Source organism: Ooceraea biroi, chromosome 10 (assembly GCF_003672135.1).
Source record: "Ooceraea biroi isolate clonal line C1 chromosome 10, Obir_v5.4, whole genome shotgun sequence".
NCBI classification, from domain to species: Eukaryota; Metazoa; Arthropoda; class Insecta; order Hymenoptera; family Formicidae; genus Ooceraea; species Ooceraea biroi.
In genome coordinates this window covers 3850858-3878654 of record NC_039515.1, presented here as the reverse complement: position 1 = coordinate 3878654, position 27797 = coordinate 3850858, and the positions used below count along the sequence as shown (strand labels likewise).

Genomic DNA, 27797 nt, shown 5'->3' with positions numbered 1-27797 from the left:
ATAAAGAATGTAATTTTGCCTAAAATATAGCTTCAATAAACAATAAAATGCTTGACTTAAAAGTTTTAAAAAGCAAGCTGCTGTCGCAACAGTTTTAGAACCCGATACCAGAAATTGCACGAATGGCGCTTTCTCCGAAATCCTCAGCTTTGCGGAGCGGAATTTTCAAGACTCCGATGTTTCGCAAGTCGATGTATTATAGTCGGTTACGTGGGCAGTCGAATGTCCATGTGCATCCCACGCACACGCCATCGCATTTCACGCCAAATCGAGTGATGATATTTTCTTTTCGAGGAAAAAGCTCGAAATCTCGCCGTCATCAATTTGTTTTATCATCCTAAAAACATCCTGAGAAACCTATCGCAGAAAACGCATTTTTACGAATAAAATATGAACAGCAATGTAAAACCAGACATTTCTAAGTAATAATATACATAATAACAATATTATAATACAATTAGAAAATAATTATGCAATACAATATGACAATAATACGAAGTTATTCCAAATTACTGCAAAGTCTAAATAAAAATTAAAAATTATTTGCGAGATAAGTTACAAATCAATAGCTTTGTAGCGCAAAATAATTTCTGATTCGTTTAATGCCCAGAAAAATGAAATAACAAAATTGTAAAAACTTTTAAAGGAACGAAAATATAAACGTATCCTAGCAAGATGCTGCGATTCCGCCCGCTTGGCGAGGCATCCTCGAGGTCACTCGCAATGGGGCATCCAACAGGCGGCACAAGGGGGACGATTAGGGGGTTTTTCGAGCCTCGCAGGTTCCTAAGGACAACGGTTTTCAGGATGCGCGTCGGAGATGGGCTCGGAACAGGAATAGCGAAGGTGACGTAAGCGCCCAATGTACCCGCGACGCACACATAAACGCTCGCTCGTATTCGCACGCACGTACGCACGTACATGCGAATACACGCGCGCGAATCCGGACCCGTTCTCCTGGTTAGTCCCTCACCGTCGCGACGGCGGACATCGGTTCAGTCACCACTGCAAATAACCGCAGGAATCAATGCGATCAGGCTCTGCGACACTTTGCTCCCGTCCCCGATGCGTCCCCCTCCAGAATTTTTTTATCACGTAATTTATTACGTCGCTGTAATATACGGGCATGCGGATGAGCCAGCACTCCATAATGGAAACTAAAATGAAGAATAGATCGTTCTTTTATCGCCCGTTCCTTTTTGCATCAGAATAAAGGGAAGCCCAAAGGATTTGGATTCTGCAGATTTAAAAATATGACAGAGTTTGTTAATGTTAAAAAGAAATTAATCAGAATTTTATAATATATCTGCAATTTTTTTCTAATTTAATTAACAAAGTGCGAGAACAATTTTGTAGATTCATAGATGATTAAACTGTATTTTCAATATTTGCAGATATTTATGTTTGTGCGTTTTCAGTTAAGGGAGCATTAATTTTTAATTTAATCTGGGAAATTAACGTGTTCTTTATCCCGCCTTCTTGGAGAACTCAGTTCACGTTCACAGTGAAGCTAACTGCGCATTGTATAGTTGATGAAGGGAATCTATGGTTGAATAAACATAAGAAATTACGTATTGTTCGGATCGATCTCATATCAGAATAAGGTAATGGAAGAAGCTTCGTGTTACGGATTAACAAAGAACGTTAGAAACGAGCTCGAGGGGACTCTTGGCGCGGCAGACTTTGGAAGCGATTAAACGCCTTGCAGGCGACAGGTCGCGTGAAGAAGACGCCCGTGTCTGGAATCTAAAGTCGAAGTCACGTTGCGCTGAGCGCGCAACGAAAATCACGACGACATATAGCAACGGTGAATCCGACTTTTATTTTTGTGGGCTAAGCATAGTTCGTCGAAAGTACTCGTTTGTTCCTACGCCATAGATGGTGTAAGAAATCACAAAGATCGGCAAAAATTCACAAATTGGCAAAACAAAAATAGAAATTTCTATTCGAAATTAACCCAGCAAACACAAAGTAACAGGTAATATACATGTTAGTTATAATTTCCCACTCAACAATGTAATTGTTACATAACACGTATGTTATGTTGTATTTATATTAATGAGTGGGAAATTATAACTAACATGTATATTATCTGTTACTTTGTGTTTGCTGGGAAGGATCACGGATTAGGCTTACAACATATAAAAGTGTTAACATTTTAACATTGTTCTCCATCGCAAAATCTCCAAAATACTTGCTGCGTGTCTTTCAGATCACTGCACTCGCAAAAGAATGCGATGCGAGAATAAGAAACGTCTAGGAATTCTAGCGTCCCTACGCGAACGCCGAAACGTGTTTTCCGCTATTAATAAACATAAAAATAAAAATTTATTATGCAGAAATATGCAGCTCCAGAAACACGTTTCAGTTGCATCCCACTCGCGTTACACTGGAGGCTTGATTCAAGGTGATGCGCGGCTGGACGTAAAGTGACCGGATGCACCAAGCGCAATAATGTATCCGCTATCAAATGACTCTGTCCTTCGATACTAGTTCGCCTAGCGAAAGTCACAGGAACGATCGCAGGCACGCCGGTATCGACGACCTAATAAGAGAAACGTGACCTATTACGAGCGGTCTTCCTTTGGAGTTCCTCAAGATCAACGCACGCCCTCCGCCGCGTTCACACGAGATCAGCGAAACGTGAAGGAATTTTTGCGGAGGCATGCCATAGCGAAGGATTATTACGAGATATCGTAACAAAGTAATTGGCATTACGGAAACATGAAAATTTGAGTATAGCAAACCGGTATCCGGTATCCGGAATCTCGAGATCTTCAAGAAATTAAAATCAGACACATGATTTATATCGAGAAAAGATAAATGCCCATTTTGTGCGAGTACACTTTATGTGGATTAATATCGTGCGATTATTTATTTAATTTTTTTAGAATTCTTCGGATTTTATATCATTAATTTTGAATCTTATTAATCCATACGTTCGCCTGTAATCACGTGAAATCGCTCGTTACGATCAGACCCATGCATGTAGAAAGTTCTGCGTGGGCCAATGTACGTGGGTAGATTGGCCTTCAGGGTCCTTCGCTGAAAAAGACCAGGATCGTCAAGCGTGTGGGCTCCCGGTGGGAGGACTAGAGAAAAAGCATCTGCCATTACACATAACTGTATTTACGTTGATCAGAAAGCTAATCTCACGAGTCGCTCTGCTTCGTGTGATCTAGGAATAGATTTCTCGGACTTTTATGTGAAAGTTTAACATTTCTTTCCAAAATTTAAATTATAAATTAAATATCCTCCATTGTTATCGATAAGTTTACGTTTACTGATGGATTATAAAATTTTTTAAACTAAAAAAACTTGGTTTTTCAAAGCAAGTCGGAGAAAAGTAATTTTGAATATTAATTCCTGTGTTTTAATAGATTTAAGTGTTGGAAAATTTATTTTAAGGTCCAAAATAATGGCTGAACATAGATGTAATGTGCAGTGGTTGCGTAGAATAATTGTTGTAATATATTTTACGTGTGATTAACGTACAATATTAATTTTCATGTGAGCAAAAAAATACCGCTTTATGTCGAACTCAAATTAATTCATCGTTACACCTTATTTTTGGACTTTTTTTCGAATGATTCGTCTTTTGTTGCTCCTTTCGCTTCTCCTTTTCATTAGTATCGTGGATGCGCCTCTTTTTCCGCAACAGCCAAATTTGCTTCGCTCTATCCTCTCGGCCCTTCATCATGCTTCTATACAACTTGCGATGTTTCTTCTTGATCATCTTCTCCCTCAGACGATACTCTTGCTTCTCTTGTCGAGCTTTCTCCCACGGATCCACCTTCGTTCTCTCACCAATCTTTACCTGCATATTCTTCTTCTGTAAATTTATAAATTTAAGGAAATTTATTACTCCTGTACCGTTACGAGAAACAATAAAAAGATGATAACAATACCTGTTCCAATCGGAACTTTTCCTTCTCCTTCTCTTTTGATAGTTTCTCAATAGTTTGTGCATCGGCCTGCTCATCATCTTTCTCATCTTCCTCTGCATCATCATCATCATCGTCGTCGTCGTCATCATCTTCATTTTCCTCTGCACTTCCCGCACTCAGATCTTCAATTTCCATTTCCTCCTTTTCTTCTTCCTCCTCTTCCTCCTTTTCCTCTTCCTCTTCTTCTTCTTCTTCTTCTTCATCGTCCTTCTCTGCCTCTTCGTCCAATTCGTTTTCCGCTGGTTTTCCAAACACAAAAATTCGATATAATATCCAATTTATTTATCTATGTACGCACTTGTTTAATAAATCGAAAACTTACCATCGTTCAGTTTAAAATCAGGATCCATGAGAGCACGTTCCTCTGGAGGAATGTAAGTTTGATCCTGCCGGCTCTCGGTGAACGGCGAGAGGTGAGGTGGAAGCATCGCACCCATTATGTACTTCTGTACAGGCAGCAATTCCCTCGCATTTACGCTATCGAAAACCCACTGCGGTTGTACGTAATATCTATTAAAAGAGAAGCAAGAGAGTAATTACGGAAGGATAATGCGCGCTCGAAGAAAAAAGACGTCATATATAATAATCGATATGTAAAATGCAGTACCTGGACATATATTGTTTATTCATGCTCGGTCTATCTACAATCTGATGAGTAATTGTTTCGTCATTCTCGTCAAAGGTGGCTCCGACGAAGAGTAGTTTGTCCCAAGACACCAGGCCGCCGAAACAACGTAAGATGAACACCAACGGCTCTCTAGGTACTTCTCTGTTAATAAACACTTTTACGTTCTTAAACAAGGATTTTAGATTCTGTGTCTTTTCAGCTTCCAGCCTGGCAGCCTCTATTTTGGCCGGATCTGTTTCCTGCAAAACGCAATCGATACTGTCTCTTGATTCTGCACGCACTTTCATATCTCGAAACATAAGAATCGATAAGATTGTCAGCTTACACTTGAGAACTGATCAATCTCGACTGGGTCTCCAGTCGATGTTGAGGCATCCAAGTTGGTCAGTGGTACATTCAATGCACTTATTCTCTCCGACATGTAAGCTTCTTCATCCACCAGCATCTTCTCGGTATCTCCTGCGTAACAGAATGTTTCACTTTCTGATTAAACAGAAATATTAAGAGGCTCCGATACGCATATCTCGAACGTTAACTTAATGCGTTTGCATTACCGGGCGAGTTACTTACCGGTGAAGCTCAATTTTGGAGGATAGTGCATGTTAAGACTGTGATACAGCCTGTAATTCACGAAGCCGAGCATCATGATGTAGAATTCGACGAACGTCGACATGAGCTTGAAGTCGACCTCGTTCTTCGCCTGCGGCTCGAAGGCGAAATGGTGCGGCACTATCCACGTTATCGTTTGGCCCTTCAACTCCGCTTGGTAATAGTATCCTTTGATGGACACGAATACTTTGCGCAGCGCTCTCGCAGTCATAACAGCATGCAGGAATTCGATGGTTAGTCTTCTGCACAGCAGCGATTGGTCTCTTGGTATGTGAGGCAACGACGGAAACGTGCTGAACAGGAAGCAGAGGGTCAGACAGTCATCCAGATCGCGCAGCGCATCTATGAACGTCGGATAACGTTCCTTAACGATGTGATCCAGTTTCAACGTGGGATGGTTGTGTAAGTATCGCTTCACTTTGGCGAAGTCCTTCATGGCTTTCGCCCGCCCGATCTTCCGATTGAATATCTGGAAATGTATGCCCATGAAGCGTCACTCTGTATACAGTTGATGATACGATTCACTGTAAATATAATTGATTCCAAAAAAATTTACCTTGTAGTCTCGTAGTTTCCATATGATCGGCTCGTGCATCAGAAACTGAATGTCTTTCTTGTGATACAAGATCTTGATGCCAGGATCACCTTTCTGCGCCCTTTTACGGTTACGCGGCTCCCTTGGGTATATACCTTTCAATATGCATAATTTGCGGAAGTCCTTCAGCGACAGCTGCAATTTTCTGACGGCAGCCCTTCTGCTGATAAACTGAGCTCCCTCACCTGACGCGTACTGCAAAAATATCAAGGGTATCAGTATTTTATAATTATTTTATTCATAGATAAATTTATTGATTCCCACGCACATATTGACATAACCTCGCCTATAATGTGTAATGAGATGTGTTACATCAAATAAGAAATCAACTTACTTTTTTTTTTCCTCTCACAACCATTGTGATATATTGTACGAGATATAGACAATAAAATCTATCTACGTAGATTTTATTTTATTCTACGTATGCTACGTAGAATAAAATAAAATACAAACGCACACGTGCAGAAAGGTTTTTAGACGCTACATGAGAAGTAGAGATAAAAGGAACACTCGCTCACGTGTGTGTCTATAATCACGTTTTCAGTAGAGAGACATCTATGCTCACTTGAATGTCCTTGTTACCATTAGAAAACTTTCAGTAAGGTAATATGCTACGTTATTGACAGAAATTTACGATCGGTACAAAGTTACAATTACAATTTATCGATAATGTAGGGAACTTTTAGAGAGTACAATTATAGGAACAAGGAACACGGAATAGAAAATATTCATGTCACATATGCATGGCTTTCCATTAGTCGAAATTTAATTTCCTATTTTTAATCTTTTATCTTCTATTCCGTGTTCTTTGTTGTATCTGAGTCCCTATGTTCAAGCAATTACTCAAGTTCCAATGTTACATAAACGGAAACACACTTGCATTTGCGAAATCAAGGCAAATTTATTTCTTCTTTTTATTATTAATATGATATTTTGAGTGCGCACACAGCACGAGTATATACAAAATTATTAGTGTATTATCTAGCATTTCTTACTCCTCTCCTGTATCGCTATCATCATCGCTCTCATCTTCCAGCTCAGGCATGGGGAAACGTAACAAAGCCGCTATGCCAGTCAGTTGGTCTAATTCTGAAAGTAAATTTACGTTTCAATATGTCAAGACACAATTTCACATCTAACTTCTTAAAGATTTACGATTTTCGTTGGATGAATTTTTTTAAACTTACGTTCACCTGAGACGTGCAGACTCGAAAATAATTTGACATCACCACCAGAATCCTTGATATTTTCCACTATCTCGACGTATTCCTTTCTCAGTGCGATATCTTGACATCTAAATGCGATAAAGGAAAAAAATTTCATTACAAAACGCAATTAACTCAACTTAAACTGCTGAAACAAGCAACGAGAAATTAAACCTGTTACCTGAATAATTTGTCAGATATGAGCAAGGTTTCCACCGCTTGAGCAGCAGTTGCACTCTGCACGTGTTTCTTGCCGTAAAACGCTCTAGCAGGATCCGTCTGCAGAGTAGTATAAAATGCCTCTAGAGCCCTTACTTCTCCCGCAGCTTTGGTATCCGAGATGCGCGATACCACGGCAGGATCAGCCAGAACCTCTGTCACGATAAATAATCATAGCGTAATAACAGAAACACGGCGTTATATGAACATCTCATGAACATGCTCACGTTTCGCAGAAACATGCATACCTTTCAGAGAATGCTTAAAACCAGAACTAGCGTGAACTAGCAAGAATTTACTTTTATTCTCTAAGATAACTTTATTATCGGATTTAACGGCTTGTTGCACCATGTAATCCAGAAACTGATCTTTCACGAAACCGGGGCTGGCTAGGATAACACATTTCACTAGATCAAAATTGATGTGTCTCAATATGCCTTGCATAACGCTTTCGTAAAACCGTGCCAAGCCCTAAATACACGTCCAGTTAGAATTGCATATTTTTGTTTTAATAAAATACAGAATTTACTTGATAAGGTATTGGGTCGAACCTTTTCATGCTGCGAGACATTCCCTTTCCTTTTCCTAGGTATAACTTGATCGATTTTTGCACGAACTATGGTCATATTGGAAGTTATTAAACAAATGTGTGCTATGCCTTCTTGCATAATTGCAGCGGCCACATCAGCATTCTAAAAAACGAGTTAATAAGATACCTGTAAATGGACACATCACATGATCATCTTCAAATGTCACTAACCTGTGCAGGATCGCATGCGGTGTCGACTCTTTCTAACGAGATCGAGTCCCAGTTAGCCTTAGTAATAGTAAATTTTCGATTCTGCTCAACATCCAACGTGTGATATGCTCCGGTCTGTTCAAAATAAAAATAAACCAACTGTTAATCAGAATCCTTTAATGTTTTATAATTTAAAGCAACAACTCTCTCGTATCGATATTGATCATACGTTAGATTATGGATATTTATGTACAGTAACAGTAATATGTAAGATTGCTCTTACTTGTCACAATTACATTCTATGCCTTTCATGTAACATTTTATTACCTTAACATATTTATTTTCCTCCATATTTCTGCCTTTAAGTCTCAGTACACATGCCTGTGTATCAAAATCAATATTTTCTACACTTATTGTTAGAACAGTTCTAACTCTATAACTGTTGGAGCTACCAGTTGCAGATTCCATTTGCACCTTTCTACGTCACACATAAAAGATTATCAAAGTAGCATTGATAAATTCAATATATCGTTGTTGCAAAACAGAAATTTACGCATACCTGAAAGTCGAACAGCTCACAGAATCTCCTTCGCTAATGAGATTATAAGCGTGCCACATATCTTCTGTGTTCTCAGGAACAAGACCCACACTCCTAAATATTTATATATATATTCATATATAATTAATATAATTATACACAATATCCATTCATATATAATTATACACACATACTTACCCTTTCCCATCTCTATCTACATTCTTGAATACTAACTTCATCTTGGAGAGTATTTTTGTCCTATCTGAAATAGAAAACGAGATAAGATATGTATTGATATAAAATTGTATTATGTCAAAAAGAAGTAAATCTAGCTAAATGTTAATTTTATTTAATACCTTACTTTATGTAGAAACACTACATCAAAAATATAGCAATGCTTTAATTATGGAAAAACAAACGAATACGGTAAAAAAGGTAAGAGCTCACAAATTAAAGCATGGTGACACTCGATTTAAATGGGTCTTGCTCGTGATATTGTTATAAATTTACCTTAACATTTATTGCACGATTATATTACTAGGAACATTTTCTTCTAATTCACGTTATATTTTTACTCGAATCGTCGCACAATAAATTTTGCCATATGTCAAACATGATACTCGCTTTTCGTTCGGCGATTCTTTCGCAACGTGATTACTAGATAACCTCAAAATCATCTTCTATAGATGGCGCTTAGTCATGTCGTTAAAACAGCGTATTGTTTAGACCTCCATCCACATTACGCCTTTCTTTAATCAAATAAATATCTAATTAGCGAACGGCATATACTGATATTTAAATTTCACTGTAAACTCAAATATAATTTCCACTTCACGTTAGATTAAATTAAAATATTCGATTTTATCCCGAGCTTTTAAGAAAGCAACAAGTATTAGAAATATTTTAATACTTGCTATATAAAAATAATTACTTTTTTTATTCCTTACTTTTGTAACAATAAATAATAAATACATAAATTGCATATTATCTTAAATATATATTATCTTAAGATAAAATAACATTAAATAAATGAGTAACATGTAATATAAATTCCTTTTCTTACGGGTTTATTTAATTTAATTATTTAATTATTTAAGCAAAACTGCAGATTGTAACGTAGACTAGATACATTATTCCATTAGCGATTATGCACATTGATATACAGAAATAAATCTAAAGTACTCATGTTTGTGATATGGGAAGACATAGAAAATATGTTAGCAAGATTGTTAGAGTCGCCCTTTTGCAACGGAGTTTCTACGATTACAGTACATGTTTTTGTCATGTTTAAAACATATAAAATGAAAGGATGGAAGAAGAGAATCACATGGATCGGTTCGAATTCCACACAAGTACTTAAGATGAAATTTTGCAGTCTTACTTAAACATTTTCGATAATTTCTCTTTTTGTGCATTGTCCTTCTCTCTAACGGCTGCTGCAAATGCCTGCAATTCTCTTTCGACAGTGTTGCGTAAAGAAGGATCGAGCTCAGCGGCCCTTCTCAAGTCTCGAATGGCATTCGTTTCGTCCCATGCGCCAATGTATGCTTTACCTCTCCGGTAGAGCGCTTTTACGTTATCTGAAAATTAAGAACAAATTGTTTTCATGAGATTTCGCCTTCATATTTATTCTTCTGCTGCTAATTCTATAATAAAGTTCATGCATACCTGGTTCTGTTTTCAAAACAGTCGTACAGTGTTCGATAACCGAGTAATATTCTTTGCTGAATAATTTACATTGCGAATAATTTAGTAATAATGGTACTTTCATCTGATTCAAGGACAACCACTCTTTGTCATTTGGCTTTTCGCTGAAAATTCAACATTGATCCTTATAAATGCAAATATAGTATGCAATAATATTCTCTATTTGTGTCATGATCTCAATTCAATCTCAACAAATACAGTAGTTCAATACGCAAGACTTACGCAAGTATGAGCTGTTCCAACATTCCAATAGCCTTTGCGTACTCCTCAGACGCACTCTCGTACTTTTTTTCCCTGAATAGAGCATTTCCCTTCTCCTTCAAATATGGAATATTCTCCAGCTTTTCGTCTTCCGTCATTTGCCAGGATTCTTTCTCGTATTCATTCGGCAATATCACTTTGATAAGTTCTGCAAAATACAATAAAAAATATAACAAGTACGATATAAAAATCACTGGCAATAACAATACAAATTACAATGTACCTATCGTAAATTCCAGATCTTGAGGATTTCTGATAAGTTCGTTCAGATCGGCATAGCCGATGCCTTCATTCTGCAGAGTAACGCCACAGCAGTGATGACTTCGCTTCTCCGACTGTGGCTTACCAGCTTCCCTTAGCGTCTTAGACACAAAAGGGTATGTAGTCACTAGCTGAAACACGATCAATCATAAAAGCATGCTCCAAAGTAAGCTCGTAGCTGTGACGGTACACATGGCACACATACGCTCTTGTGTACTTTGAAATGAGCCACTTCGTTCAGTGCCATTTGTTGTATGATCGCCTCCCAGACTTCCAACTTAAATTTCTTTCCTAATACCAGCTCCATTGGATTTCCCATTATCTTGCTATCATCTATGACAGTTCTGTCAAAGTCGCACTTTGTAGTTTTAAAATGAAACACAACCTTGGAACATACACAAATAATAAGTGAATTTATATGGATAATGATTGGGTTCTTTACACTTAAATGCAAATACGCACCTTTGTGCCTGGTGTAAAGTTAATGACTTTTGTTCCAACATGGAGAACAGTTTTCACTATATAATCGTTCTGGCTCATTGCGATAGTGTATCTAGGTAATGGATAATCAACAAGTGATACTGTATTAGTTAACTAAGTAATGTATTATTAAATATTAATGTCAATATCTAATAATGAAGCAATAAATATGTTATAAATATATGTTATAAATATATGTTACTATATAAATATATTCCAATTGCTAAAAAGCTACTATACAAGAACAAAGAAAAGTAGCATTAATAACCTCAGTAGTAGTTTGTAAAAATTTGCAAGTTGAATGCTCTTCACTGATACATGACATTATAATATTTTTTCTAAGATAATTTGCAATGTTATCATTATGTTAACGTGAATCGGTACTAAATATGTACTCATGCCACTTACATTATTCAGGTCTCAAATTTTCACAAGTTACTAATTGCACTTGGTTAAACCGTATTTATCCTGACAGATCTCGTTCTTATCTGTCGAAGAGATAACCGTCGAATAATCAATAAAAAGGCCACGACTTGTTCTTTTCGATTATATACTTTTCATCTTTCGCGCTTTTGTTGCATCAGCTGCATAACCATTCTTGAAACTACTAATTCTTTCCTTTTTATAATCTCATTTAGAATCCATTATTGAATTATATTACCCTGAAAACCGCTTTAGTCATTATTGAATTATGCTATTCGAAAAAAATTGTAAGAGCCACAGTTAACCTGACATCGAGTTGTATTACAACCTTTCGGGTGCGTTCCGTTTCACGCATATGCGCGCATTATATATATTATACGTAACATTCATTATAGATAAATGCGCGCATATGCGTGAAACGGAACGCACTCCTCATTTGATAAAGAAAATACTGAAAGATCGTAAATGGTTTTTCTGGAAACTAAAACTATAAAAGATACAGAAACATTGAATACGATCCACTTAGCGCTATAAATGTTTCGAAATACTTTCTAAGCCTGCTCGACTGCTACCGGTGCCAGAGAGAAACCTGAGAGCGGCCACCAGCCTCTTGACGTTTGGCGCCGCCTGACAAAGTGGACGTGAACTAGTTCGTTACGCTCGGTAATGATACAAGTGAGCATTTTCCAGCGGTACGAAAAGTACCATGAATAGCTACAATTCGGCGTGAAGCGTGGTAGTCTAGTGGCTAAGCGCGAGACTCGTATTTTGCCATCCGCGCAAGTTGGGTTCGAGACCGAGTTGTGATCATTTTTTTTCTTCGCATTTTTGTTTCTTTGTGTTTGCATTATATCTTTTTATTATGTAAGTAATAAATTATTACGTAAATAATGATTTATTATGTTTTATTATATTTTGGAGGTATACGTATATGTATAATGAGACATAAACAGATACATTTAACATTTGTAAACTTTTTATTTATTTATATAGTTTGTATACTGTCGAGTGTTCATTTATTATAAAATTCTGACTCATTAAAAAAAAGTGTCACAACCTCTGTGCCTATGACTGTACAGTGTTGCGGATGGAAAATTTATATAAAAGCATAAAAAACATAAATGCTTTTATATAAATTTTCCATCCGCAACACTGTACAGTCATAGGCACAGAGGTTGTGACACTTTTTTTTAATGAGTCAGAATTTTATAATAAATGAACACTCGACAGTATACAAACTATATAAATAAATAAAAAGTTTACAAATGTTAAATGTATCTGTTTATGTCTCATTATACATATACGTATACCTCCAAAATATAATAAAACATAATAAATCATTATTTACGTAATAATTTATTACTTACATAATAAAAAGATATAATGCAAACACAAAGAAACAAAAATGCGAAGAAAAAAAATGATCACAACTCGGTCTCGAACCCAACTTGCGCGGATGGCAAAATACGAGTCTCGCGCTTAGCCACTAGACTACCACGCTTCAAGCCGAATTGTAGCTATTCATGGTACTTTTCGTACCGCTGGAAAATGCTCACTTTTAGATGTAAATTTCGCCGAAACCAAGGCTCATACACCCACACCCTCGAATACGACATTAATATTTTTACCGTCCCTTTCGAACGCACTATGACTCGTTCGAAAGTAGAGTTTACATGGGAGAGCTTCCTTATGAATAGTTTGGACACGAATCATGTATCATTACCGAGCGTAATGAACTAGTTCACGTCCACTTTGTCAGGCGGCGCGTCAAACGTCAGGAAATGTGCCCGTGGACGCTGGTGGCCGCTCTCAGGTTTCTCTCTGCCAGTGCTACCGCCTACAAAATGATAACCCGCCGTACAGCTGTAGAATTGCCTGTAGAAATTCGTGACGGTTGCCATTCTAGCAGGCTAGATTTAATCGACAATTGATTATTTTGTAAATTTATTCAATATGTATGAATAGTTGAGATTACAGTCCAAATAAAAAGATACAAATTATGCTCGTCCAATAATTGACTAATGTAATAAAGATTAATAATAATTCCATTCATCGGCTTTTAGATCAATTCAGGCAGCTTAACTGTAATCCCAGATTTTCGTTTCAACACTTCAGGCATACTGTAGATTTCTTCTATACTTTTCTCTGCTTTCTACAATCTGTTTGCCTGGATTGTACCAGCTTATGTCGCACGAAAATTGATATATAATCGAGCATTGAGAAAGGTAAGATCAATTGAGAAAGATCAAGATCATGATGACTGCGTTCGTTTTGCGTACTTTCGCGCTGTCAGCATGAGTCTGCTCCGTTTTACATTTAATGAACAACAGGGATAGACCTAAACGCTGCGCGATATCGCGAAAGTGTGCAAATCGGAGAATCGGACGCGCTTCAAGATTTAGCACATGATAAAAAGATTAAATCGCAAAAACAAAAAACTAACCTAGGTTAAAGGCGGTATCCACAATCCGATTTCTATAAGATCGGACTATGAATACCGGCCAGGCTCGGATTCGAGGTAACTAATGACGACAAGATCTGACCTTTAACATCCGTATCACGCAACGCGTATGTCTAATCTGCATGCTAATATATTATTTAAATAAATGCACAATGATAAGTAGTACTGTACGGTAATTTTTATATACGGTATATTTTTTTTGTGCACCACATGCAACATTAAAACCACGCGCTCCACAGAGCTATTTGCATTTTAATTATTTTGTTTGTCTGGCACTAGTTCCTTCCAGGAAGGTGCACAGTATCAGAATGGTGAATGGTGCAATCACACGTGCAAAACGTGTAACACATCACGGTGAGATTACACTTCGCACGTCTGTTTCAGCTGCGTCTCAGCGTACCACTTTAGTGTGTTGACAAGGTGCGAACGGAACGAGAAGATTTGGAAAACGTTAAATTTTCTGCCCCCTCATTGGTACATCATTAGAGATCTTTCCTTGCAGTGAAACGTGTACGCGTAGTGTGGTTGAGAGGCTGCTAAACAGTAGGATTCGAACGAGTCCAATCTCGTCAAGGATTGTCACAGTTCCGATGGAGAATAACGAGACGACATCAACTACTCATGATTCGCACGGTGTCACAAATGGACGTCTAGCGAAAGGTTATCTTCAATACTTTTGCGACAGGCCCGCGTGTATGCACATATCTTGACAATAATTTGTATCTTATTTACAGATGTAGAGGAGATTAAAATACCAGTACCATGGGGCCACGTCAGCGGTCAGTAAGAAATGTATTTTACACTCTTCTTTGTTTTATTTTGTGCAGTAAACCACATCTTGAAATCAGAGTCACTCAGCATATTTGCATTTTTTTTTACATCTCTAAAGGTGCTATTTCATGCTGATGCTCGACGCTCATTTTTAGCGTCAAAACAGGTCGCCTGATCAAAATTAACGCTGGATAATGGTCAATTTTGATCACATGACCTGTTTTGACGCTGAAAATGAGCGCCGAGCGTCAAAATGAAAAAGTACCTTTAAGGCCGATTGTTCTCAGCCTGTTCAAATTCTCAGTAAACTGTCTAACAGTTAAAACATGTGTTTGTTTTTGTTACTTTTAGACACAGATATGTGATTCAACTGTTCATTAGCTTACCAGGAAGTTGAAACAACTGGTCATTAGTGTATCATCAGATATCTCCTAGTTCCACATCTCCAAAATAGACTGACGTACAGAATACAAGCAAAACGATTGGTTGAATTTTAGGAATTTAGTACTCTGAGCTTAGCATTCACCTTAAGTTTATTTTAATGGAAAATAAGTTACATAAACATTGAATATATAAGCATAAGAAACAAATAGCAATAAAAAGGCAATGAGCAATTAAAACTGAAGAGATAATAAATTTGCATCAGAAATGAATCAATAAGAGTCAACAGTGCAAGTTACGTGATCGATTCTCCTCTGTTAATTTACTAATCCGCATAATTATTAGCATTAAAAAGTAAATAATAAGTAAATCAGTAAAATTTACATATGTATTTATATGTAAAAAAGAAGAATCTCTGTGAGTCAATATTTTGGTATGGCTGTAATCCAATTAGCACTGCGAATTCTCACATTTTTTATCCTTTTTTCTCTTTCAAATAAAAAGAACAGAAAGTATCTTGTAGCATTCTACATATATACATATGTACATTCTACATAGCATTCTACCCAGACACTTTCTGTTTCGGTGCTAATTGAAATATAGCCTATATCATTTGCATTCTTAAGAGGAATTCGATAAAAGTTAGATAAGATTTTGGCCATTCATAGATTATACCCTGTTTAATAACAAGTAGGAGATTACACATTTCGGTCCTCTGACGTAATCACCTTAATATTATTTCGATACTTTTGATAAAATTTAGGGAAATGGTGGGGACCGAAAAACGAGCAACCTATACTGGCATTACATGGCTGGCAAGATAATGCAGGAACGTTTGATGGCTTGGCAGAATTTTTACGACCAAACGTGGCCATACTGAGCATAGACCTGCCTGGTCATGGCTTCTCATCCCATTTGCCATATGGACAGATGTACTATATACTTTGGGATGGGCTTGTCTTACTGCGTAGAATTGTTAATCATTACAAGTGGAACAAGGTTAGCCAGCGAGTCAATGTTATACAACGATTAAATAAATTTATTCTTGCTGTATATGTATATTACTATATATTATTATATATTATTTTTTATAATTTGTGAAGTATGCAAAAACTGGCTCTCTTATGGCTATTATAACAATTGGTTATAAGGTTTTTTTATCATATTTCTAGCAGTGAATATTGCACGTTGCAGTAGTCCCTGTGCATAACATTGAAATAACATGCTATTAAATTTATTAATTGATATTCATATTGCATTACTAAACCAGTGCAATCATAATTACAGCAAATACTTTTTACATCTTTATTTTGTATATATTAATAATTGTTATTGAAACATTACGTTGAGAAAAGACTGACTGTTAGGTAATCAGAACTGTTTATTTGAATTGTAATTGAGCATTCATATTGATATATCAATTACTTATAATACTCTGTGAATTGGGAAGAGTATCGTTGTATAACTGTATATTGTTACATGGTCTACCAAGTCCCATGGACGAAATGGCATTTTTAACTCAGCTGTAACTTTGTTGCATTTACAGACTGTTTATACTCTTACGATTGTTTTTTTTCTCGTTTATCAAATTGCGACAAGTTCTTATGTGTCTACCGAGATCAGTTCAAGATCAATACCCTGATCCAAATATTGTAAGCTAAATGTTGTAATATCGTGGGATTTACCTACAGGCAAATGGTGGGGCTCCAAAAGCATCCAGCCGATAATAGCATTACATGGTCGTCAAGACAATGCTGGCAGCTTTGACACGTTAATACCATTGTTACCAGATGATGTTTCTGTTCTTTGCTTGGACATGCCCGGGCACGGTTTATCGTCGCATTATCCGAAGAGTCAATTTTATTATGTCTATTGGGATGGTATCATACTTCTCCGTAAAATAATTGAATATTTCAAATGGAATAAGGTTAGCGTGTGGAAGAGCTTGTGCAATATTTTTGTCAATGGTTGAGAATAATTTAATGTTAACAAAAAGTTTAGTACAATAATATATCTATTTGTTATCACAGTACAGCACATACCTAACAGTCATCCTTGTTTGCATTTCTTTATTACACTTATTTATTTTTATTTTTATTTTTCGCGTATGCTAAATATATTTTATATATCAATGTGTGATTAATATTGGGTTGTAACACGTACTGATCCCGTTTTTTAGTGTTTTTAATAACGAATATATGCTACAATCCCTTTGTTAAAAATATTAAAAAATGGGATGAATATATGTTACAACCCCAATAATTATATTAAGATAAATATTTTATCTTAATGTGCTTAAATAGTTCTGTGCTTTGACAGCCTTTCCATTGCCCTGATAACGTACATGTATATCTGCTTATATGAACATTGCATGTATTCTCTCTCTGTGTATATATGTAAATATTTAATACGTAATAACAATATTTATTATATTTTATAACTCTGTTGGTTGATTATAAGTTATAATTTTTATTATGAATATAGGTGAAACTGCTCGGGCACTCGTTGGGTGGTGCTATAGGCTTTCTGTATGCGGCAACGTATCCCAATGAAGTCGACTTCCTCATAAGTCTGGACGTTGTTAGTCCACTCGTTAGGAATGTTGAAAAAATAGCTTCTCTTACTGGAGATTACATTGACAAATTTTTGAAGTACGATCTGCTGATGCTGGACTGCGTACCATGCTACGAGTACGATGACATGATAACAATAGTGGAAAACGCTTACGAGGGGTCCATAACAAGGGAAGCAGCAGAGATATTAATGAAACGCGGTATGCAACCAGCTCACGAAAGGGGCAAATATTATTTTTCCCGCGACCCGAGGCTAAAGGTAAAGCTCACTCATTACCACACGATCCAATTAAGATAGTAATATGTACATTTTACATGTAAAATTATTTACGCTTCTTTCAGGTTTCGTTCTTGGGCGTGCTGTCTCTGGATTTAATACTTCAATTCGCATCCCAAATAAGATGCCCTTACCTCAACATTCGTGCAATTCCCGGGCAAACTATTCACGGTGAAAATTATGGGAAAGTATTGGAGAAGGTGGAAGAAGGGGTTAGAAGATTCGAGTATCACGAAGTAGAGGGCACCCATCATGTGCACTTGAACGAACCTGAAAAGGTTGCGCCTATAATTAATCGTTTTCTGCGAGATTAACATGCATAAATGTTAATTTATAATTATTAGTAGATGCCATTACTTAAGGACAAGGTTGTATCAGAAAACTTTTGTGTGATAAACGTTAGATTCATGTCTTTATGCAAGAGTTACTGTATGCTGATGTGAATTGCTTTACATTGACGCACACAGTGCTAGATTGTCAAATTCTAAATACTGCATTTATGAAAATGATGTGCGATATTTATATACGAAAACGAGATAACATCTTCGGCTGTGATAAAGAAAAATGTGTAGATACAGCTAAACTGGGGAAATATCGAAATATATCATATGTTTTAACTGATGTGTTTCTAACATAGCACTCCGCTTCCATAATTATACTGAGTAATCAAATAAACTATTTAATTTATTAACAGTAATCAAGTTTGTCATTAAAGACGAAATTCACCTTTTATTACAAATCAATCCCCTTTAAATCAACGTAATGCTTTATATTAATACACATAGCAATTATCGTGATAATTTCCATGCATTATTTATAGAAATAATGTTTATATATTTTTTAAAAGAATTGGCTCCTCTTCATAAGTCTATATAATAACGTTATCCTTGAATATTATTTCTTTTTGCCTACAACGTAACATCTTGCTTCATTGACGCGATCTTTTGTTATAAATAAAAGTAAAAAAAATATATATATCTTACTCGTCTGCATACACCAAGGACAAGAAACGTTCTAATAATGCACGTCTATCGTCGCAACGAGTGCCGGTAGAAATTTTCTATAAAGGAATCAAATAAAGCAAGGTGAAAATTCCATAGACGTATAAAGATGTGTTACATACGGCTGCGCATCTGATCTGTGCAAATGAGGAACACTCCTCCGTTTCACGGAGAGCATACAATTTTTTTTCAAAATAAATAAACCAACAAACGTTTTAATTAGTGTATCTGTGACCAACAAACGATTGCGCATCGATTGAGCCGAAAATGATAAAAAATTAATTTTCGTCCGGCTCACTTCCTACAAAATTTTCTTTTTTGTTTTAAGTATTAGCCAACACCAACCGACAAACAATTCGTAAAAAAAAATTAAAAAAGTAAAAGTTAACCGGCTAACTTCCTGGAGCTGCTCGACTGAGTGCTACCGCCTACATAACCTGCCGTACAGCTGTAGAATTGCCTGTAGATTGCCTGTAGAAATTCGTGATGGTTGCCATTCTAGCAGGCTAGATTTAATCGACAATTGATTATTTTGTAAATTTATTCAATATGTATGAATAGTTGAGATTACAGTCCAAATAAAAAGATACAAATTATGCTCGTCCAATAATTGACTAATATAATAAAGATTAATAATAATTCCATTCATCGGCTTTTAGATCAATTCAGGCAGCTTAACTGTAATCCCAGATTTTCGTTTCAACACTTCAGGCATACTGTAGATTTCTTCTATACTTTTCTCTGCTTTCTACAATCTGTTTGCCTGGATTGTACCAGCTTATATCGCACGAAAATTGATATATAATCGAGCATTGAGAAAGGTAAGATCAATTGAGAAAGATCAAGATCATGATTGCGTTCGTTTTGCGTACTTTCGCGCTGTCAGCGTGAGTCTGTCTCCGTTTTACATTTAATGAACAACAGGGATAGACCTAAACGCTGCGCGATATCGCGAAAGTGTGCAAATCGGAGAATCGGACGCGCTTCAAGATTTAGCACATGATAAAAAGATTAAATCGCAAAAACAAAAAACTAACCTAGGTTAAAGGCGGTATCCACAATCCGATTTCTATAAGATCGGACTATGAATACCGGCCAGGCTCGGATTCGAGGTAACTAATGACGACAAAATCTGACCTTTAACATTCGTATCACGCAACGCGTATATCTAATCTGCATGCTAATATATTATTTAAATAAATGCACAATGATAAGTAGTACTTTACGGTAATATATTTTTATTGTGCTACACATGCAACATTAAAACCACGCGCTCTACAGAGCTATTTGCATTTTAATTATTTCATTTGTCTGGCATTAGTTCCTTCTAGGAAGGTGCACACAGAGTAAATGGTGAATGGTGCAATCACACGTGCAAAACGTGTAACACATCACGGTGCGATTACACTTCACACGTCTGTTTCAGCTGCGTCTCAGCGTACCACTTTAGTGTGTTGACAAAGTGCGAACGGAACGAGAAGATTTGGAAAACGTTAAATTTTCTGCCCCCTCCTTGGTACATCATTAGAGATCTTTCCTTGCAGTGAAACGTGTACGCGTGGCGTGGTTGAGAGGCTGCTAAACAGCAGGATTCCAACGAGTCCAATCTCGTCAAGGAGTGTCATAGTTGCGATGGAGAATAACGAGACGACATCAACTACTCATGATTCGCACGGTGTCACAAATGGACGTCTAGCGAAAGGTTATCTTCATTACTTTTGCGACAGGCCCGCGTGTATGCACATATCTTGACAATAATTTGTATGTTATTTACAGATGTAGAGGAGATTAAAATACCAGTACCATGGGGCCACGTCAGCGGTCAGTAAGAAATGTATTTTACACTCTTTGTTTTATTTTGTGCAGTAAACTACATCTTGAAATCAAAGTCACTCAGCATATTTGCATATTTTTTTGTATCTCTAAAGGCCCATTGTTCCCAGGCTGTTCAAATTTTCAGTAAACTGTCTAACAGTTAAAACATGTGTTTGTCTTTGTTACTTTTAGGGTGTGTTCGGGGAGTACGCTATTAGCACTATCAGCGTCAGGCTATTTTGTTACTCATTCAATGTAGAACAAGGATGGACTAATGCTAACAGTGCGAAAATACGCTCCTCGAACACACCCTTAGAGACAGATACGTGATTTAACTGTTCGTTAGCTTACCATGAAGTTGAAACAACTGGCCATTAGTGTATCATCAGATATCTCCTAGTTCCACATCTCCAAAATAGACTGACGTACAGAATACAAGCAAAACGATTGGTTGAATTTTAGGAATTTAGTACTCTGAGCTTAGCATTCACCTTAAGTTTATTTTAATGGAAAATAAGTTACATAAACATTGAATATATAAGCATAAGAAACAAATAGCAATAAAAAGGCAATGAGCAATTAAAACTGAAGAGATAATAAATTTGCATCAGAAATGAATCAATAAGAGTCAACAGTGCAAGTTACGTGATCGATTCTCCTCTGTTAATTTACTAATCCGCATAATTATTAGCATTAAAAAGTAAATAATAAGTAAATCAGTAAAATTTACATATGTATTTATATGTAAAAAAGAAGAATCTCTGTGAGTCAATATTTTGGTATGGCTGTAATCCAATTAGCACTGCGAATTCTCACATTTTTCATCCTTTTTTCTCTTTCAAATAAAAAGAACAGAAAGTGTCTTGTAGCATTCTACATATATACATATGTACATTCTACATAGCATTCTACCCAGACACTTTCTGTTTCGGTGCTAATTGAAATATAGCCTATATCATTTGCATTCTTAAGAGGAATTCGATAAAAGTTAGATAAGATTTTGGCCATTCATAGATTATACCCTGTTTAATAACAAGTAGGAGATTAAACATTTCGGTCCTCTGACGTAATCACCTTAATATTATTTCGATACTTTTGATAAAATTTAGGGAAATGGTGGGGACCGAAAAACGAGCAACCTATACTGGCATTACATGGCTGGCAAGATAATGCAGGAACGTTTGATGGCTTGGCAGAATTTTTACGACCAAACGTGGCCATACTGAGCATAGACCTGCCTGGTCATGGCTTCTCATCCCATTTGCCATATGGACAGATGTACTATATATTTTGGGATGGGCTGGTCTTACTGCGTAGAATTGTTAATCATTACAAGTGGAACAAGGTTAGCCAGCGAGTCAATGTTATACAACGATTAAATAAATTTATTCTTGCTGTATATGTATATTACTATATATTATTATATATTATTTTTTATAATTTGTGAAGTATGCAAAAACTGGCTCTCTTATGGCTATTATAACAATTGGTTATAAGGTTTTTTTATCATATTTCTAGCAGTGAATATTGCACGTTGCAGTAGTCCCTGTGCATAACATTGAAATAACATGCTATTAAATTTATTAATTGATATTCATATTGCATTACTAAACCAGGGCAATCATAATTACAGTAAATACTTTTTACATCTTTATTTTGTATATATTAATAATTGTTATTGAAACATTACGTTGAGAAAAGACTGACTGTTAGGTAATCAGAACTGTTTATTTGAATTGTAATTGAGCATTCATATTGATATATCAATTACTTATAATACTCTGTGAATTGGGAAGAGTATCGTTGTATAACTGTATATTGTTACATGGTCTACCAAGTCCCATGGACGAAATGGCATTTTTAACTCAGCTGTAACTTTGTTGCATTTACAGACTGTTTATACTCTTACGATTGTTTTTTTTCTCGTTTATCAAATTGCGACAAGTTCTTATGTGTGTACCGAGATCAGTTCAAGATCAATACCCTGATCCAAATATTGTAAGCTAAATGTTGTAATATCGTGGGATTTACCTACAGGCAAATGGTGGGGCTCCAAAAGCATCCAGCCGATAATAGCATTACATGGTCGTCAAGACAATGCTGGCAGCTTTGACACGTTAATACCATTGCTACCAGATGATGTTTCTGTTCTTTGCTTGGACATGCCCGGGCACGGTTTATCGTCGCATTATCCGAAGAGTCAATTTTATTATGTCTATTGGGATGGTATCATACTTCTCCGTAAAATAATTGAATATTTCAAATGGAATAAGGTTAGCGTGTGGAAGAGCTTGTGCAATATTTTTGTCAATGGTTGAGAATAATTTAATGTTAACAAAAAGTTTAGTGCAATAATATATCTATTTGTTATCACAGTACAGCACATACCTAACAGTCATCCTTGTTTGCATTTCTTTATTACACTTATTTATTTTTATTTTTATTTTTCGCGTATGCTAAATATATTTTATATATCAATGTGTGATTAATATTGGGTTGTAACACGTACTGATCCCGTTTTTTAGTGTTTTTAATAACGAATATATGTTACAATCCCTTTGTTAAAAATATTAAAAAATGGGATGAATATATGTTACAACCCCAATAATTATATTAAGATAAATATTTTATCTTAATGTGCTTAAATAGTTCTGTGCTTTGACAGCCTTTCCATTGCTCTGATAACGTACATGTATATCTGCTTATATGAACATTGCATGTATTCTCTCTCTGTGTATATATGTAAATATTTAATACGTAATAACAATATTTATTATATTTTATAACTCTGTTGGTTGATTATAAGTTATAATTTTTATTATGAATATAGGTGAAACTGCTCGGGCACTCGTTGGGTGGTGCTATAGGCTTTCTGTATGCGGCAACGTATCCCAATGAAGTCGACTTCCTCATAAGTCTGGACGTTGTTAGTCCACTCGTTAGGAATGTTGAAAAAATAGCTTCTCTTACTGGAGATTACATTGACAAATTTTTGAAGTACGATCTGCTGATGCTGGACTGCGTACCATGCTACGAGTACGATGACATGATAACAATAGTGGAAAACGCTTACGAGGGGTCCATAACAAGGGAAGCAGCAGAGATATTAATGAAACGCGGTATGCAACCGGCGCACGAAAGGGGCAAATATTATTTTTCCCGCGACCCGAAGCTAAAGGTAAAGCTCACTCATTACCACACGATCCAATTAAGATAGTAATATGTACATTTTACATGTAAAATTATTTACGCTTCTTCCAGGTTTCGTTCTTGGGCGTGCTGTCTCTGGATTTAATACTTCAATTCGCATCCCAAATAAGATGCCCTTACCTCAACATTCGTGCAATTCCCGGGCAAACTATTCACGGTGAAAATTATGGGAAAGTATTGGAGAAGGTGGAAGAAGGGGTTAGAAGATTCGAGTATCACGAAGTAGAGGGCACCCATCATGTGCACTTGAACGAACCTGAAAAGGTTGCGCCTATAATTAATCGTTTTCTGCGAGATTAACATGCATAAATGTTAATTTATAATTATTAGTAGATGCCATTACTTAAGGACAAGGTTGTATCAGAAAACTTTTGTGTGATAAACGTTAGATTCATGTCTTTATGCAAGAGTTACTGTATGCTGATGTGAATTGCTTTACATTGACGCACACAGTGCTAGATTGTCAAATTCTAAATACTGCATTTATGAAAATGATGTGCGATATTTATTTACGAAAACGAGATAGCATCTTCGGCTGTGATAAAGAAAAATGTGTAGATACAGCTAAACTGGGGAAATATCGAAATATATCATATGTTTTAACTGATGTGTTTCTAACATAGCACTCCGCTTCCATAATTATACTGAGTAATCAAATAAACTATTTAATTTATTAACAGTAATCAAGTTTGTCATTAAAGACGAAATTCACCTTTTATTACAAATCAATCCCCTTTAAATCAACGTAATGCTTTATATTAATACACATAGCAATTATCGTGATAATTTCCATGCATTATTTATAGAAATAACGTTTATATATTTTTTAAAAGATTGGCTCCTCTTCGTAAGTCTATATAATAACGTTATCCTTGAATATTATTTCTTTTTGCCTACAACGTAACATCTTGCTTCATTGACGCGATCTTTTGTTAAAAATAAAGGTAAAAAAAATATATCTTACTCGTCTGCATACACCAAGGACAAGGAACGTTCTAATAATGCACGTCTATCGTCGCAACGAGTGCCGGTAGCAGCGATAACGCATTAATGCCCGGCAGCTATAGTCAAATGCAACAAACTTGTACCGGTTTATGCTTATGCAATCGGGCAAGCGATAAATGTAGCGAGGCGATATTCTATATCGATCTATAAAGTGCCTTTTAGTGGCTCGAAAACGTGATCTCTACTACGCGTTTTAGATAAATAATAGTTTATTGTGCTGTAAAACGCGCGGCGCATACCCTCGTGTAATATTGCGCAAGATAGGAGCGATGTATTTTGATTGAAAAAAGGCCAATTTATGAATATCCACATCCGTGAGGTAGCATCGTCGAGGTCTCTGACCAAACCGCGAAAGAGACGGTATCCTCCCAAGGTACTGTTGATACAGATGTTTGCAAGTGTCATAATGGTCAGAGTAAGAAGTCACGGCGTTGTTGCGTTTACTCAGCTGCCGCGGCTCTGTGCCACGTAGAAAATACAAAGTTACATGTCGAAATCGTACTCGTCGCGTCTCGCGCTGCGCGCTACGACCGGTGCTCCTAAATGATCTCCTCTGCGACCGATCCCGGACCGATCACAAATTTCTAACAGAAGCCTACCGATACCTCACGCGGGTCCAAGTGGTAAGTGCAGCCGCGAGCCGAGTTTAACGCGTGCAGCTTCAATATTTGTACGAATTGGGCGCTCTCCTAATTCTCAAAAGCTGCGAGGCTTCAACAATTAAATTCTCGAGCGCAAATCTAATCTACGCGGGTGAGTTTTAACGGTGAAGACGTCGTAAAATGAGTCCGCGAAGGTCAGGATTGAGCTCGCCGATCGTGAAAAAGAAAAGGGGGAAAAAACAGAGGTGTAAAATAAACGCAGGTTTCTGGCGAATTATTGGCCTATTCTCTTATCAAGCGGCTCCTGAAACGTGGCCGTCCCTATCGTGCCGTGCACGTTGCGCGCATCAGTAATTATCGGCGATGATAATGCGGTCACATAGAAAATGAATATGGCATGCACGGCCAGGTGGACGTCGTCCGTCACTCGTTCACGCCTCTTGCTTTTACGCGTCCCGCCGCACTAAAACTTCCCCGGGAAGTTCCTCCGGACGGTGCCGGAATAAGAAGATCGAGCGATTCATCGGCGCATCATAAAGTAAGTTCGCTCGCAGCCGATAAAGACCTTAAAATGTAACACATTTGCCTTTTTAATCAGCTGACGAGACCTTTGAACGGTTTAGATTGCAATGTAAATCAACATTGTTAGATTTCAGTCAGTTTGCAGTCCGTATTTCACCGGGAAGCAACGAAAAGTCAGCAATCGCATTTCGTATTGACCGATAAATCAAAATTTGTTCCAGTTATAATTCAACTCGATGACATCAGTGATACAGTATTTTGTGGTGACAGTTTTACAGACAATAACGACCCAAGTTTACTAAAACAGGAACAATTAATTTTAATCCGTCGTATATCGTACTGAAAAATAGTACCGAGTGCGTAAAAAATGCATCGCAATAATCAATCTGATTAATCGATCCTAACGATCAACAAACTTTTTATTTGAAAGTTTGTTCGTTCGGCTCGAGTTATCGGATTGAGCCAACGCTGGCGACTAAACGAGTCACGTGAGAGTAATGAGATCGTCAAGATTCCGTGCTCTGGAGCTTTTTGTAAAGATAACTCCGATACGCCGACGATATTTGTTGCAACTCCTCGTCGGTGGGCGTGTAAGATGCATAAGTTCTCAGACGTGCTCTACACATCTCCAAATCCTGTCGCAAAAGAATAAGTAAGTAAGTTCTTTAGATTGCCAACTTCGATAATTATTAATTAATTATTAATTATCGTGCCATCATCAAATGCTAGATTTACCTTTACATTCAGAAACAGTTTAGTATTCATGATACCATATGGCAAAAGTATTTTTAAATTATTAATAAACTTTCAGTTGCGAACAATATAATAAATGCATCGATGCAAATCGACTGGTAATATAGATAACTTTCAAATTTTACGTGAATCATACTTTTAAATAATTTATCTTGCGCACACATTTCTTTCCATATCTTTTTTTTTAATCTGAAAAACATTCTGACAAACCTTGAGAAGGATCTGATTACGAATGCGAGACTTTTCCAAATTTATGGGGGGATTTGTTGATCGAGCAGAGCTCCTGGAAACATTCTTATCACGAATTTCGCGACGTAATCTGTTGCTGAAAAACGAAAAGCATCATGTCATTTTGGAAGTACACGTGCATCGTACGGATTGACGTGTAACGCATTCACAAATATAAAATTTCAGCACAAGTACCGTTCTTCTATTTCTTGGTCGAATTGTTGCTCTTTTTGCAGGTACTCTTCGAAAACACTTGCGATATCGACGTTGCCGCTCCTCGCCATTTCATGGAACCATTATACGGCTCAACATATACGCGCGAGTATAATTATCGATACCTAGTAAGAACTAATTTTTTTACGTAGTTGTAGACTAAAATTGCTCCATAATAGCGGCAACACAGAGAAAGAAATGTATATTTAACGTTTGACTAAAAAAAAGTTTACTGCTATATCGTGGATTTCTACGTGGTTTCTACGGTAACGCGTGGCGTAATGCTGGCAAAACGATCGATATCTATGCATGTATGCATGGTCGCATGGACTGTGGCGCGGCAGCAATATAATTTGCTGCCATTTATTAACGA

General features: G+C 36.7%; 5 protein-coding genes and 1 long non-coding RNA gene across 22 annotated transcripts; 2 read left to right on the top strand and 4 right to left on the bottom strand.

Annotated features, from left to right (window-relative positions):
• Positions 1 to 3377: 3377 nt before the first annotated feature.
• Positions 3378 to 6295, bottom strand: LOC105278263 (pescadillo homolog). Its single transcript, XM_011337229.3, has 8 exons — positions 6114 to 6295; positions 5741 to 5974; positions 5146 to 5653; positions 4901 to 5034; positions 4555 to 4814; positions 4270 to 4457; positions 3909 to 4186; positions 3378 to 3832 (listed from the first exon to the last, which is right to left on the bottom strand). The coding sequence occupies exons 1-8, from the start codon at positions 6135 to 6137 to the stop codon at positions 3542 to 3544; spliced, it is 1917 nt and encodes a 638-aa protein (XP_011335531.1). The 5' UTR covers positions 6138 to 6295; the 3' UTR covers positions 3378 to 3541.
• Positions 6296 to 6655: 360 nt separating this feature from the next.
• LOC105278262 (protein pelota) lies at positions 6656 to 12003 on the bottom strand. Of its 3 annotated transcripts, XM_026973056.1 has the most exons (13): positions 11598 to 12003; positions 11172 to 11262; positions 10915 to 11094; positions 10672 to 10840; positions 8679 to 8742; positions 8502 to 8594; positions 8270 to 8420; positions 7964 to 8077; positions 7755 to 7895; positions 7452 to 7674; positions 7166 to 7358; positions 6967 to 7073; positions 6656 to 6868 (listed from the first exon to the last, which is right to left on the bottom strand). In XM_026973056.1, the coding sequence occupies exons 2-13, from the start codon at positions 11247 to 11249 to the stop codon at positions 6771 to 6773; spliced, it is 1611 nt and encodes a 536-aa protein (XP_026828857.1). In that variant the 5' UTR covers positions 11250 to 11262; positions 11598 to 12003; the 3' UTR covers positions 6656 to 6770. The 3 variants fall into 3 exon arrangements, with proteins under 3 accessions (XP_026828857.1, XP_011335529.1, XP_011335530.1); XM_011337227.2 differs by lacking the exons at positions 10672 to 10840; positions 10915 to 11094; positions 11172 to 11262; positions 11598 to 12003 and adding an exon at positions 9862 to 10043; XM_011337228.3 differs by lacking the exons at positions 10672 to 10840; positions 10915 to 11094; positions 11172 to 11262; positions 11598 to 12003 and adding an exon at positions 8991 to 9201.
• A 1441-nt stretch (positions 12004 to 13444) lies between these two features.
• Positions 13445 to 18770, top strand: LOC105278264 (probable serine hydrolase). Of its 7 annotated transcripts, none has more exons than XM_011337231.3 (8): positions 13446 to 13550; positions 13676 to 13837; positions 14353 to 14493; positions 14576 to 14733; positions 14808 to 14852; positions 15989 to 16224; positions 17710 to 18057; positions 18141 to 18768. In XM_011337231.3, exons 4-8 carry the CDS (start codon positions 14664 to 14666, stop codon positions 18387 to 18389), a joined length of 948 nt encoding a protein of 315 aa, XP_011335533.2. In that variant the 5' UTR covers positions 13446 to 13550; positions 13676 to 13837; positions 14353 to 14493; positions 14576 to 14663; the 3' UTR covers positions 18390 to 18768. The 7 variants fall into 7 exon arrangements, with proteins under 7 accessions (XP_011335538.2, XP_011335533.2, XP_011335535.2 ...); XM_026973070.1 differs by lacking the exon at positions 13446 to 13550 and adding an exon at positions 14060 to 14130 and having other exon boundaries at positions 13741 to 13837; positions 14458 to 14493; positions 18141 to 18770; XM_011337236.3 differs by lacking the exon at positions 15989 to 16224 and adding an exon at positions 16917 to 17152 and having other exon boundaries at positions 13445 to 13837.
• A 10-nt stretch (positions 18771 to 18780) lies between these two features.
• LOC113562736 lies at positions 18781 to 19427 on the bottom strand. The gene is made up of 2 exons (XR_003407145.1): positions 19059 to 19427; positions 18781 to 18983 (listed from the first exon to the last, which is right to left on the bottom strand). It is a non-coding gene; the product is annotated as an uncharacterized LOC113562736 (long non-coding RNA).
• A 308-nt stretch (positions 19428 to 19735) lies between these two features.
• LOC113562734 (probable serine hydrolase) lies at positions 19736 to 24784 on the top strand. 9 transcript variants are annotated; one of them, XM_026973068.1, is made up of 8 exons: positions 20269 to 20303; positions 20503 to 20538; positions 20621 to 20778; positions 20853 to 20897; positions 22001 to 22204; positions 22929 to 23164; positions 23722 to 24069; positions 24153 to 24781. In XM_026973068.1, exons 1-8 carry the CDS (start codon positions 20284 to 20286, stop codon positions 24399 to 24401), a joined length of 1296 nt encoding a protein of 431 aa, XP_026828869.1. In that variant the 5' UTR covers positions 20269 to 20283; the 3' UTR covers positions 24402 to 24781. The 9 variants fall into 9 exon arrangements, with proteins under 9 accessions (XP_026828867.1, XP_026828866.1, XP_026828868.1 ...); XM_026973065.1 differs by lacking the exons at positions 20269 to 20303; positions 22929 to 23164 and adding an exon at positions 19981 to 20188 and having other exon boundaries at positions 22001 to 22236; positions 24153 to 24782; XM_026973060.1 differs by lacking the exon at positions 22929 to 23164 and having other exon boundaries at positions 22001 to 22236; positions 24153 to 24784.
• Positions 24785 to 24800: 16 nt separating this feature from the next.
• On the bottom strand, positions 24801 to 27732 carry LOC105278265. The gene is made up of 3 exons (XM_020031255.2): positions 27407 to 27732; positions 27194 to 27308; positions 24801 to 26865 (listed from the first exon to the last, which is right to left on the bottom strand). Exons 1-3 carry the CDS (start codon positions 27493 to 27495, stop codon positions 26737 to 26739), a joined length of 333 nt encoding a protein of 110 aa, XP_019886814.1. The 5' UTR covers positions 27496 to 27732; the 3' UTR covers positions 24801 to 26736.
• Positions 27733 to 27797: the final 65 nt, after the last annotated feature.